The sequence below is a fragment of the Macrobrachium nipponense genome, chromosome 32 (genome assembly GCF_015104395.2).
Source record: "Macrobrachium nipponense isolate FS-2020 chromosome 32, ASM1510439v2, whole genome shotgun sequence".
Lineage (NCBI taxonomy): Eukaryota > Metazoa > Arthropoda > Malacostraca > Decapoda > Palaemonidae > Macrobrachium > Macrobrachium nipponense.
The window spans coordinates 41,382,613-41,397,470 of NC_061094.1; the positions used below are offsets into that span (position 1 = coordinate 41,382,613).

General features: G+C 36.1%; 2 protein-coding genes across 2 annotated transcripts in view; one reads left to right on the forward strand and one right to left on the reverse strand.

Moving 5' to 3' along the window:
- The window catches only part of LOC135207472 (vacuolar protein sorting-associated protein 28 homolog), a 72,691-nt gene that overhangs the window by 674 nt on the left and 57,159 nt on the right, over nucleotides 1-14,858 (forward strand). The gene's annotated exons all lie outside the window — the stretch shown is intronic.
- On the reverse strand, nucleotides 2,142-9,782 carry LOC135207134 (uncharacterized). Its single transcript, XM_064238726.1, has 3 exons — nucleotides 9,745-9,782; nucleotides 3,076-3,239; nucleotides 2,142-2,683 (listed from the first exon to the last, which is right to left on the reverse strand). Exons 2-3 carry the CDS (start codon nucleotides 3,229-3,231, stop codon nucleotides 2,456-2,458), a joined length of 384 nt encoding a protein of 127 aa, XP_064094796.1. The 5' UTR covers nucleotides 3,232-3,239; nucleotides 9,745-9,782; the 3' UTR covers nucleotides 2,142-2,455.

Sequence of the window (14,858 nt, forward strand, 5' to 3'; positions counted from 1 at the left end):
AAATAACAAGTGAACGTAAGCGAGTGAAATCTATGGTTATTAACAACGCATCAACATATTTTCCCATAGTTTATTTCTAGGACACAACCTCGAATTTAGCCAACAACGAGGCCTGGAAACAAACACACAATGCCACGACATGCCACTTGGATGACGGTGGCGAAAGGAAACAAAGGGGAAAAAAATCCGGGCGAGTGCGTCAGTGAAGATTGTGTTGACTTACCATGAAGAGCGAGTTCAGGTAGGACGAACGTGTTCTCTGAGATGGATTTCGGTCAGTTGATTACTGCCTGGATTGGTTTTCCTTGCGAGGAAAATGTTTTCCCCTGAGCTATGAGTACTATATATATATATATATATATATATATATATATATATATATATATATATATATATATATATTTATAATCATATGGATGTGTAAATAGTGCTGTTTTTTTTTTTTTCTTTGCCGTGACACTTCTGACACAGTTAATTTCTCAGTTAACTACTTGGCATTAGCCATCTGTTAGTTGCGTATTAGCGAATTTTTTTTTTTTTTTTTTGTTTAACCTTTAAAATATATTTTATGGCATGTGCCCATATATAATTCACTTTTTTGCGGATTAACTTTGAACGAAGTGATATCCTGTTACCAAAAAGCGTATACTTGGAACAAATAACCGGAGATTAATCATTTGAAAGTGGAAATTGAAACTTGAGGCTGATGGTCAGTTAACGCCCGCGTGAGCCTAAATTCATAATCCTTTTTCATGATAATTGCTTGGTTATTCACAGTTTAATTCTGAAAGGTTCCTCTACACGGAAATGTGGATGCAAAGGCAATGTATAACTGAAGACTGATAGCGCATTGTACAAAAAAAGCAGGATTAGCAGTCGATGTAGAGACAGGCAGTTTTCAAGAAACCGGATCCCCCCCCCCCTCTCTCTCTCTCTCTCTCTCTCTCTCTCTCTCTCTCTCTCTCTCTCTCTCTCTGTCTAGGTAGAGCGAGAACAAACCCTACAATTCAAGGGAGTCTATTCGAAAGAAGGAAAAATTATGTGCAAATAATTTTCATAGCCTAAGCTATTGTGGGTGATTTTTAGAAAGTGATGCGCAAGAATTGCATGGCATTATTATGTACACATCTTAACATCTTTGGGTAAACATCTAGCGATAAATTTCCTCTCTCATATAGGTGCCGGACATCTTTAACATCGTAAATATTGGTCTCATTTCGTAGTTTTTTTTTTTTTTTTTTTTTTTTTTTTGTGCTTAGTCACACTACCTCCTGCGACTTTGTTTGATCCTCTGAACGTCCTTCCGCAGGACAGAGATTTCTTTTGCAGAAAGCTTTTGAAATTGCTGAAAAGAAAAGACGTTTTGAGTTGTGAAGGAAAAAAATCTGCAAAGAACCTCTTTCCACATTCGTTAGTTTACAACGATTGTGTACATGTGCTTTGTTTTCCCAGGTAGCCCATTCGTGTTTGCAATTGTCACTAGTCTCAAACCCAGACCTGCCCTGAGTAAAGCCTTTGGTTAATGAAAGAACTGTTCTAACGTAAACTGAGTTTCCTATAAGAATCTGGAACTTAGTTCTCACATATACTGAGTCTTCTGTGAGAACCTCTTTCTATCCTCTCATACTAAGCATTTGGAAATGCCAGCAGAACAACCATCGCTTTCCTCTCAGGTGCATGCATGGTAGCACCTCTCTGATATTGCCCGTCAGGTGCAAGATTCTGCTGACAGGAGAAAAAGTCTATTTATTACATTTTCCTAGGACTGTTTTGTGGATTCTGCAACAGGACAAAAGATTCTTTGGTAGTTGTTCTGAAGGTATTTGTTTGCTTGTTAGGCAAACAAACAGCAAAGACATAAAACAAGTTCACATTATTTTCAATTTTTGTGTGGAACTTTGTGACACATGGTTTTGAATAAATTGAAGAACGAAGTGATGGTTTTTTTTAAATCACATCTTGTAGTTTCTACGAGATGTTTATAGTGTTTCGAATCGCTTCTTGTTTTTATTGACCATGGCTGTGTTTATATACCCGTGCAAGAATTTTTTTAAAGATCATTTATGATGAAATAATAACATTAACCCTTTGTTTCGTCCGAGGTTGATAAGAATAAAAGTCACTTCGATATGTTCCAATTTTATTTTCATATTCCAGCCACAAAAAAAGACGTTTATACACAGTATAATATAGAGATCTGCAGATGGCCTTACTCAGACATTACCCTTTTCTTAAAAGGTGTTCAGAGGATAAATGCAACGTTCTGAGAACCAACAAACTGAAAATAATCACAGAGCATTTGCGAATTCGTAAGGCAGAACAAACTAGGAACGCTCAGTTGGATGTCTTACAATAATAAACAACCGCTTCATTCTTGTTTGGGGAGGGGGGCGGGGGCGAGAAGGGAAAGAGTGAACGATTTCGTTGAATTCGTCTCGCGTGGACGAGAGCGACTTCAGAAGTGGCGCTTCGCCGTGTGTCTGTCGCGGCCGAGGCTGCGCCCGAAGCGGAGGTGTCCGTAGTCGTCGTATTCGGTGGCGCCGCCGCCTCTCTTGCCGAACCTCATGTGGCCGTACTCGTCGAACTGTCGCTTCTCCGCGTCGTAGAAATCCATCAGTTCGGGATCTTCGAAATCAGTCACTATTTCCTCCATCAGTGCCGGAGACATGTGGCTTTCCTCAAGCTGGAGTAAGAGAGCAATTCACATAAGCGAAAACAGTCATTGAGGCAAAAAAAAAAGAAAGAAAAAAAAATCCGTCATTTTGATCGAATAGAACAGAATATGGAATTTAGGCCAAGCGCTGGGACCTATAGGGTCACTCCGCTGAAACGGAAATTGACAGTAAAAAGGCTTTAAAGGTGTAATGGGAGGGAAACCACGCAGTTGAACTATGAATCTATTGTTAGGAGAGGGTGGTAAGTAAGAATTGAAAGGAATATGAATGGAGATAAAGTAAAGGGAATGAAAGGGGGCTGCGGCTAGGGACCGAAGGGACGCTGCAAAAGAACTTTAAGTAATGCATACAGTGAACAGCATGAGTTGTGCTGACGGCAAAGAGAATCGAAAACGCCTACCTTTTGTCTGATGGCAGGCGCCAGCCTTCTGACCAGGGCAAGCGATGGCTGTGAAGGGGCTGCATCCGCACTCCCACACAAGAGGACAGTTGCCACCAACGCAACCAAAACTCCGAAGGACCATGTCGCTGAGGAGGCGCGTGTCACAGACTGCATCACGATCCCTGCAAGGAAAACGGGAGTCAGTCAGATCAGCTGATTTTGACATTTCGAAAGCCAGTACGTGACACTTACAACAGATATTGGGAGTCTGATGTGGCTTTCTGTCGCGATGTGGCGCACAAGACGAGCATAGGAGAAATTGGACAAGTAAATCTGTTTCTTAGCTTCATTTCCCTTAAGTAAGGAACCACTTCACTAAATAGAGTAATAAATAGCCAGGTGAGAATTGTCAAGGAGAATTGGCAGTCGGTCAATATGAGACATAGTATATTCTCAAAAACAAACGGTATTTTGGTCGACCCAATAATTGTTCCTTTTAAGACGATGTGTCTTATTACTGGAATTCTCATCGGGTTCCTTAAAAAATAAATAAATAAAAAGAAAATTAATTACATTAAGGAGACGTATTTATGAGGAGAAACAACTGCCTATGTTTACCACCCTCTTTATCATATGATGGTTTTATGCCACGACTGAATCCACATAAATTAATAAGAAATGCAAATAAAATTGTATCCGAAAGGGATGGGCGCTTTAATAATTAATTACTAATACTGTAAGTTATCGTTAGAAGAGAGTTTCCTAAAACATTTAACCTTCCAGCCACCAGATGTGTCGTCGTGACCAAAAAAAATTATGAAATGATTACTGACAATTAAAAGAAGGCATGAGTGCAGTTATCAGATTCCAAGATGAAAGAAGAAAGGCCTTCTACGACCGTCGATTCATTCTAGCCATCGGTTGTCACAAGCGCAATGATGACCGGTCGTTAGGATCCGCAATTTTCTTGATTCTGCAGCGTTTATTAACTTGCTTTCCCTTCCCTGATGCCACTGATATATATAATATATATATAATATATATATATATATATATATATATATATATATATATATATATATATATCTTCTCCTTATCAACCATTGTTAAAGCAAGAATTTAAAAAAATCGAGAACATCCAGAAAAGTGCCAAACCTATATCACTCGAGGCGATGACAAATGCAAATAGGTTTTATTTGCGGATAAATGAAGAGGCAGAAACCGTCATGGCTGTCTACAAATTATTTCATGTTACTAATTTTTCATATCACATTTTTGTACTTTCAAATTGTTTATTTATGGCTCAACGAATTAGCGTTTAGGAAAGACAAAATTGCCAAATGATAAATTGGTGACAAGCAATGATTTATATAAAGAGCCACTCGTTACAAACTTAGATCTCATGTATCATAATGTGCAGCAGAGTCGAAAGTTAATGATTGTTGGATAAGACAGCTGCCCTATTAACACTCCCAAAATAGGCTAAGTGATCCAATAAATGTGCGTTTATTATGAAAATAACTTTTAGGTTATCGAAATGTTGATATTATTATATTAATTATGGCTTCATATCAGAAAATGTAAGACACTCGTGTTAAATTTGTGAAACGCATCCATATATATGTATATACTATATCTATATATATGTATATTATATATATATATATATATATATATATATATATATATATATATATATATATATGATTGTAAAATATTTTCTATCAAAACAGAAATCCATCTAATAAAAGAAGCCCATAAGAACACCAAAAGGGTAGGAAGTTATAGCTATATTTCGGAGACTGTCGAGGGAGACAGACAGTGTCCCCGAAATATAGCTATAACATTCTACCTTTTGGTGTTTTTGTGGGCTCTCACTTAACGTCATTATTGGTATTTCTGTATTCAGCTTTGCAGTCTAACCTAATTGTACTTTATTCTGTTCGTTCCCTTAGGGGGATAGTGCCGTCAGTACCCCTCATGCGGTGCAATGTAGCCATCACTTGAGATTCTTTGCAGCGTCCTTTCAGCCCCTAGCTAAAGCTGCTTTCATTCCTTTTACTGTACTTCTGTTCATATTCTCTTTCTTCCTTCTTACTTTCCACCCTCTCCTAAAAGTTGATTCATAGTGTAACTGCGAGGTTTTCCTCCTGTTACCCCTTTCAAACTTTTCTCTGACAGTGTCCTTTTCAGCGCTGAATGGCCTCAGTTAACCCAGTGCTTGGCACGTATACCAAAAATCTATTAATCAATCAGTCAATCTAGTCTATTCAATTAAGCTGTTACTTTATCGCCAAAAGAGACGTGGTAGCATAAGCTTAATGTGATTTTAACGACTGACGGGATCATTAAAATGGAAAACTGTGACTTCCCGAATCAAATATTGCCTGAATTGACACGTGCTGTGCCTTGTAACAGAAACTTTAGGGTAATGATTAAATATTCATGCACATATTCAACTACTCATGATTTTGATCTTGGCCTAAACCCCCTAAGTTCTTGTCAACATTCCAATTATGAACAATATTTTTTTACCTGTTTGGGATTTTTCATATTTTTTCATCTCGATAGGCAAGTCGTATCCTCGTACTCTTTGAAGAAAAAGTACAGGGCAGAGATACCTAGTACAAAAGTTTATTGACATTTCCCACAATTGTTTTTCAGCCTAAACTGTGAAGTCCTCATATATATATATATATATATATATATATATATATATATATCTATATATATATATGATATATATATATATATATATATATATAGGAGTAGTGCCGTCAGTGCACCTCTTGAAGAATGTAGGCATTACTTAACTTTCTTTGCAGCGTCCCTTCGGCCCCTATATGCAATCCCCTTTCATTCCTTTTACTCTACCTCCGTTCATTTCTCTTTATTTCATCTTACTCTCCACTCTCTCCTAACAATTGATTTATAGTGCAATTGTGAGATTTTCCTCCTGCTACGCCTTTCAAACCTTTGCACTGTCAGTTTCCGTTTCAACGATGAATGGCCTTTGTTGCCCCAGTGCTTGGCATGGATGCCTAAAAATCTATATAAATAAAATTCAAAATAAACCGTGTAGTAACTGTGGTTGATCAATCTCAAGATTCGGTTGGAAATTTTATGTGGAAACATAATGAGGTTTGTCATGAAACTTGGAAATATATCTTGGACTTATTCTTAATCATCCTATTTGATTTGATTTTCACAATTGTTTTTACCGTATTGGTACATACTTATATCTTTGTTCAGATGAAGTCGTAACACAAGACTAGAATTTATCAAATACAGAATGGATTTTATTGCAGTAATGGTCCACAATCCTTGATAAAGTTAATAATTAAATAAAGTAGAGCAGTTTTATTAATAGGGAATTTGATCGTTAAGCAAAATTTTCTCTAATGTTAGTATATTTTTCCTTTTTTACATTTTTATTCATCTTTATTGTGTAAGCAGATGTGCAATAAAGACTTTGGTGATGTATGCATGTGAATGAGTGTAGAAACCCAGAGTAGCTGGTTGATGAATAAGTGTAGAAACCCATAGTAGCTGGGTGATGAATGAGTGTAGAAACCCAGTAGCTTGGTGATGAATGAGTGTAGAAACCCATAGTAGCGGGGTTATTTGAATGAGTGTAGAAACCCATAGTAGCTGGGTGATGAATGAGTGTAGAAACCCAGAGTAGCTGGGTGATGAATGAGTGTAGAAACCCATAGTAGCTGGGTGATGAATGAGTGTAGAAACCCAGAGTAGCTGGGTGATGAATGAGTGTAGAAACCCATAGTAGCTGGTTGATGAATGAGTGTAGAAACCCATAGTAGCTGGGTGATGAATGAGTGTAGAAACCCAGAGTAGCTGGGTGATGAATGAGTGTAGAAACCCATAGTAGCTGGGTGATGAATGAGTGTAGAAACCCAGAGTACTGGTGAGATGAGTGTAGAAACCATAGTAAGCTGGTTGATGAATGAGTGTAGAAAACCCATAGTAGCTGGGTTGATGAATGAGTGTAGAAACCCAGAGTAGCTGGGTGATGAATGAGTGTAGAAACCCAGAGTAGCTGGTTGATGAATGAGTGTAGAAACCCATAGTAGCTGGGTGATGAATGAGTGTAGAAACCCAGAGTAGCTGGGTGATGAATGAGTGTAGAAACCCAGAGTAGCTGGGTGATGAATGAGTGTAGAAACCCATAGTAGCTGGGTGATGAATGAGTGTAGAAACATAGAGTGCGGCCACGTATCAGTAAGTTTAAATTTGATGACATATTCTCATAAACATGCGTGTGTTTGTGTATGTATGAGTTTGTTTGTTGTGTGTTTACATATGCTGCCGAAAGACAGTAATGCAGAAGTATACTTATATTCCACCGATTGGAGAATGCAAAACTAAAACTGACAAGTAGATCAGATTTAGCCTGAGTCGGTTTTCAATTCGTTTCCACCCTCCAGAGTCTCTCTCTCTCTCTCTCTCTCTCTCTCTCTCTCTCTCTCTCTCTCTCTCTCTCTCTCTCTCTATGTGCTATAGAAAGACCAAGGTAGAAACTGAAATGGAATCAATTCTCCTGTTCTAGCGTGAGAGTTCGATTCCAAACATAAAAAACTGGAATGGTTACATATTGGAATTCATTGGTGTCTTTTCGTTAAAAAGATTCGTCTCGCATTTCTTAAATCGAAGTTTCTTTATACACATAAAGGGGGTTTCTGATTTTTTTTTTAAATTATCCCAAAATAAAAAAAATAAAAATAATTCAACTCCTATTATATTATATATTTCTATTTGTATATATATATATATACTAATATACACATATATATACATATATGTATATATATATATATATATATATATATATATTTTTTGTTGTACAAAACTGCAATAATTTCAATTAAATATATATATATATATATATATATATATATATATATGTATATATATGTGTATATGTAGTATATATATATATATATATATATATATATATATATATATATAATATATATATATATATATATACAAATAGAAATATATAATATAATAGGAGTTGAATTATTTTTTTGTTTTTAGTTTTGGGGTTTTATAATTTTTTTAAATTTTTTTAAAGTCAGAAACCCCCTTTATGTGTATAAAGAAACTTCGATTTAAAAAATGCGAGACGAATATTTTTTATGAAAAGACGCCAATGAATTCCAATATGTAACCATTCCAGTTTTCTATATGTTTGGAATCGAAAAGATCTTCACGCTAGAACAGGAGAATTGATTGCATTTCAGTCTCTGCATTAGTCTCTCTTTAGCATATAGAGAGAGAGAGAGAGAGAGAGAGAGAGAGGCTCTGGAGGGTGGAAACGAATTAAAAACTGGACTCAGCTAAATCTGATCTATTTGTCTGTTTTAGTTTTGCATTCTCCAATCGGTGGAATATAAGCATGCTTCTGCATTACTGTCTTTCGGCAGCATATGTAAACACAACACAAACAAACTCATACATACACAAACACTCGCATGTTTATGAGAATATGTCATCAAATTTAAACTTATTGATACGTGGCCGCACTCTATGTTTCTACCACCTCATTCATCACCCAGCTACTCTGGGTTTCTACACTCATTCATCAACAGCTACTCTGGGGTTTCTACACTCATTTCATCACCCAGCTTCTGGGTTTCTACACTCATTCACATGCATACATCACCAAAGTCTTTATTGCACATCTGCTTACACAATAAAGATGAATAAAAATGTAAAAAGGAAAAAACATTAGAGAAAATTTGCTTAACGAACAAATTCGCTATTAATAAAACTGCTTTACTAAATTTAATTATTAAACTTTTATCAAGGATTGTGGACCATTACTGCAATACAATCCATTCTGTATTTGATAAATTCTAGTCTTGTGTTACGACTTTACCTGAACAAGATATAAATTATGTATAAATTCGGTCAAAAAAATAGTGAATCACAAATATATATATATATATATATATATATATATATATATATATATATATATATATATATATATATAGATTTAATTGAAATTATTGCAGTTTTGTACAACAAAAAATAATGAAAGACGGTTGGGCGAACTGTTGTGATAAATTGATATATTTTGTCTGGTAATTTAAGTTTATTTATTTTTCATGTCTAAGCCCATTGTATACAAATAAAAAAAGTTATATCTAAGAATCACGTAAAATGAGATAAAATTCTAGATAATTTTGAATGTTCGGAAAACTCGTAGTCACTTATTTTCAAATGGCCTTTCTGAACCTTAATCGCAATACTAAAATATACTTTGAATAGACAAGTTAAAAACCATATGAACTACAAGTGACTATGAATTGGTAAAAAAAAAAATCATAATAATAATAAACAAAACACAAGAAAAAATTGAAAATTATTTTGGTTGTACTTTGGAAGTCTCTCCAAATATTATTATTATTATTATTATTATTATTATTATTATTATTATTATTATTATTATTATTATTAATCAGGAGATGAACCTTACTCATATGCAAAAACCCCACATTGACATGAAATCGAAGCTTCCAAAGAACTATTGCTTATTGAGAAGTAAGAGAAGGTAAAGGGAAATACAGAAAGAAGAGTTCTCACTTATTAAAAAGATAAAATAACCTAACAAAACGAAACGGGTCTTTCGATGACCAATGAAAAGGATCGCTTGCTTACCTTTGTATGAGTTGTTACGTGGTGTGGGATGTCCTGGGCCTTCATCTCTGCCTCACTCTTCTATATAAATACTGCCCTTAGTGACGTCATGTAGCTCCGCCCACTCCCAAGACATTTGCCGATCCGCCCACTTGCAATAAAATCTCTCTCTCTCTCTCTCTCTCTCTCTCTCCAATCGTATTCTTTTTACATTTATATTACTTCTCTCTCTCTCTCTCTCTCTCTCTCTCTCTCTCTCTGCACTGCTTATTTAATTTATATTTACTTCTCCCGCTCTCTCTCTCTCTCTCCACTTCTTATTTACATTTATATTTACTTTCTCTCTCTCTCTCTCTCTCTCTCTCTACTCTCTCTCTCTCTCTCTCTCTTGCTTATTTACACAGATTTACTTATTTCTCTCTCTCTCTCTCTCTCTGCACTACTTATTTACATTTATATTTAACCTCTCTCTCTCTCTCTCTCGATCCATCCCAATGTCTGATGAAGTCTTCTTTCATGAATAGGTCTAACTCTTTAATGTATTTTTCGCCCAACTTCTTTAGGAGTAATGGGAGTATTCTCTCTCTCTCTCTTTCTCTCTCATGGATGGGTACAAGACGGACATAAAAAAAAAAAAAGACGACCCACTTTAGGCTCGACATCTGTCATAAGTGAGACTGACCGGTCTCCTAAGTAGCGATCATATTGGGGGCATTCAGCCATTGAGACGTCACGGGAAGAGCCAAAAGTTGGCTTAATTGTTAGGACGACTCAAAAACAGGTGACTCGTCGTGGTCCGGGGAAAAAAAAATGAAAGGTTTGAAAACGAATATCCTACTCGATACATTTAGTTTTCAGCTTCTCTTGGGTAAATGATGATGATGAGATTGGTAAAAATTACCTCTGCAATGCAATTCTTGATATTTTACTCCAATATTGAATTTTAGAAGCTCTCTTTAACTTCACATCGCTTTCTTTAAGTATTTTCTGTAAGTAGGATCATGTAGTTTATTCAGTTTGAAGTATTTAAGTTTTGTTAACCCCCCCTTTTTTATATCACGTTTAAATTACTATTTCAGATACATGCAATTAGTATAATTTGTTAACTATTAAGATGTATAAGATGTATTTGTTGCTTTTTTGTAAGACGCAAATTGTCCTAACCGCTTTCCTTTTAGTTTTGGCGTTACAAACTCATTATTCATCATACCATTTTCATGTTTTTATTATTAGCGGTGCCATGTTATTCTAATATTTAACAATAAAAGGCGTTTTTGCATTCTGTATGATACCATAATTGCCTTATCCCTTCTCTCGTTCATTAATTGCAATTGGTAAACCACCTTTCTGATGAGGTTTCGTGAATAAATTCAAACGTGAACTACAAATGTATACTTTGTGTGTGTGTGTGTGTGTGTGTTTGTGGAGTTGTACATATATATAACCTGTATATATTTATACAATGATAATTTCAGTTACGCCGTGTAAACATGTTCAGGCTAAGAGTAAAATAATTCAGATATTTTATTTTCTTAAAGGTAAATAATACTACAGTTAAACTTATTTGTCGTAGCTTTAATCAGTGAGATAAAGTAAAAAGGCTATTTTTGTTACATATCTGTGGTTACGAAATTTTTACATTTTACTAATGCCGAGAAACATTTCCCTAAATCAGACAGTTTGTGAAATTTAGTTACTACAGAGTCAGCTAAGAACAGCTATTAAGTTTTTTAGGATTAAGCAGGCTATGTATCAAGTCCAGTGACTTGGATTTAAAACAAATGCTTAAAACTTAGCGGGAAACCATGAGATACTTTTAGGAAAAACCAAAGGGTTAGAATTCCCTTATAATGCATTAATTACTTTTTTTTCAAAATTACATTTTTTTTTTCAAGCTTACGATGGATTCTTATGACTTGCAACCTTTAAGCGAACGAATAAAAGTAAAATTTAAAACCGTAATATCTGTACGTAAAAACAAAATCATCAAGCGCCAAGTTTTCCGTTTAAAATATCCTTGAAATGTTAAGGCTGTGAAAGACAGTAAAATTTTAGTTTCCATTGGAAGCTTGTGTTTAATAATATACTAAATATGAAAAATATTAGCATTTCTCTAAAAGTGAATAGAAATTATCTGTAAGTGTCTTAGGAATTAACATTTAGTTAAGTCAAATTGCTTTCTTTCATCACTCGTTATTCTTTGCTCCGTTATCCTGAATAAATTCTGCCCTTTTTTCTCTGTAAGTCTTGAATATCAGGTCTTTCTCCAACTTCTTCTTGTGTTCCAGCAGTTGGTATTCGTCGAAAGACATTCTCCGAGGTTTGCCATATTCGTCCAGTTCATCGAAGCGACAGATTCCGTCATTATTATTGATCTTCATCTTCTCTGAGGTAATCTGAGGTGAAAATATTTTCCTGATCGTCCCGTTTAGGATCATATTAGATGCCAGCTTGCTTGGTGTCTTTTTCTTCTCTGCCGGTTTATTTCGTAAGCTCCTTCTTGCTTCGGTAGTCTCACTAGGTCTAGTGCTGTGCGTTTCTGCAGTTATTGAAAGCTGTTTGTTTCCACGTAATGACCTTTTTCTCAAATTCATAGCAGTAGGATTCTTTTCCCTCTTTGGCTGAGATGTAGAGGGAGAACGACCATCAGTCCTGTCACTTTCGCTAGCAGAACCTGCTCCATTGTGGCTAGTAGACGCTGGAGAACTCTCGTGGTTAATGTCATCGAAAAGCTTCCTCTTACGACTCAGGGACACCTGTTCTATGGGACTTTTGGACCTCGTCTTGTCAGACTTTATCGAGCCGAATTTGTAAGAGCCAGACTGGGAGAGAATCGACATCCTTCTCCTCCCACTCACTCTGCACGTCAATCGCCGATGTATTTCACTCGTAATGAATTCACTGTCGAGACGGTCGACAGTCGACGTCGAACCGGATAGTTTGCTGAGCATGGCTTTCGAAATAACCCTGATGCTACCCTTTCGGGTGTGCGTCGAATCCAGGCGGTCCTTTGGCCTCATGGAGGTATACTTAGAAGGGAAATGGGCCTCCGATACGAAAGAGCCTCGAGAGCTGTCGACCGTCCAAAAATCAGAGAAGTTTAGTAGGTGCGAGACCCTAACATGGTGAGGAAACTATGGTAAGGAAACTAACTGCCTGAAGCATACTCCAACCAACTGACGAGTAATGGGATTGTAAAGGTGTGTTGAGTTTGTTTGTTTTGCTTTGAAACTGAATAGACCTATTCAATATGTTTGAACAACCGTTCGAAGTGAATGAAATAGTTCTCGTCTTCTCACACCAGTTAAAGCTGTTTCAGTGCTCTTAAGAATATTTTAAATAGCCTCTTTTTACACATGGCATAAACAATTAATTTCTAGAGTATATTGAGTGAAATATATTTACTTGAACTTAGTACCACCAAACTTGCCATACCGCCGATATGAACCGTACACTTCAGGTATATTGGTGATAATCTGTATTTCATATATTGGTACTGGGTGCTAAGTTCGTGATGGCTCCTTCATAAAATTTCCTCGGCCATTCCTCAGCGAGACCATATTAATTTGATTTGAAATTACATTTCGGATATTTCCCGATCTTTTGGGGTGCCATTAACTTAATAACCAAACCAAGGAAAAGATATTAAGTATCATTGAAGAATTTGCGACGCAATCTGTAAATGCAAGATTTAACTTAAGCTAATTATATCGAGATGAAGAATAGCTCAAAGGAAATTCAGGTCGTTTTGAATGCGGGAATAAAAGTCTGATAAAATAGCCGATACTTTATTTTATCTTCACGTGAAAATGGGATTTTTTTTTACACATTGGGAATTTATGTACACAATGGGAATTTGTGTACACAATGGGAATTGTGTATACAATGGGAATTCTGTATACAATGGGAATTTGTGTACACAATGGGAATTTGTGTACACAATGGGAATTTGTCTACACAATGGCAATTTATGTATACAATGGGAATTTGTGTACACAATGGGAATCTATGTATACAATGGAAATTTATGTATACAATGGGAATTTGTGTACACAATGGAAATTTGTGTACACAATGGAAATCTATGTACACAATGGGAATTTATGTACACAATGGGAATTTATGTACACAATGGGAATTTACGTACACAAGTACACAACGATATCTCAGTCATTCTAGGTAAATTATTTTAAGCAAAATATTGTGGTTTTATGAAATCCATTGTACAACTCTAGATTGGCTGCTGAATCACAGGTTCACGTTCAGTGCTGTTCATCTCCAAACTTGTACTTTCTCTAGAATTTTATGGGCCTAAGAAAAGATTTCAAGCTTTGTTAAATACATAGGAGAGGGCCTCTTGGTGAAGGTGTCCTCCTTAATGCCTTTAACAGCAGCCCCATGATATCATAGCATGTGTCCAAAGTACTCCACGCTCTCTTCAGCCAATGTGCATTTGTTTAGACCACTCAGTATAGACTTTATATGTGGAGGTGTTACAGTTGCACTTAGAAATTGTCGAAGTATATGTTCGCTGACAATTATATCGTCTATATAATTATATGAGTAAACAGCGCATCATTGTAAGTCACTGGTGAGATATTCCTTATTTCATGGGAATATTTGGGTGATAAGTTGTTGCCCTGTGGTAGTCTGATTTACAGTAGTACTTCAAAGTCGATGCTCAGCGCAAAACTTAAGTTTCAGACGAAAAGGCTTGGTTTAGTTGTTTGCATATGCCAAGTCAATTTTGTACTTGCCACCCAGTCTTTGCAGGAGGTTTTTGACAGTAAGGCCCTCCACGTAACCAATAACCTGCCATTACACTGCATACTCCTGCGGCCTTGTAATAGACTAAACTCGGTTTTTTTCCATCTGTCCACCAGCCTGTGGTGTTTGCGTAAGGCAACACTGCGTCCCTGGCTTTAGATAGTTACATTCGGCTTACATTCAACAATAATAACAATATCCTATTTCGAATATTAACGGTGTAATTCGCATGCAGTAAATTGTCAAAACACTTTTCAGTTGCAAATGTACACCAAGATATCCTTTTATTTACCTAAAACTTAACATAGCGTAACCATCTAAAGCCCGGGACGCAGTGTTACCATACACAAACACCACAGGCGGGTGGA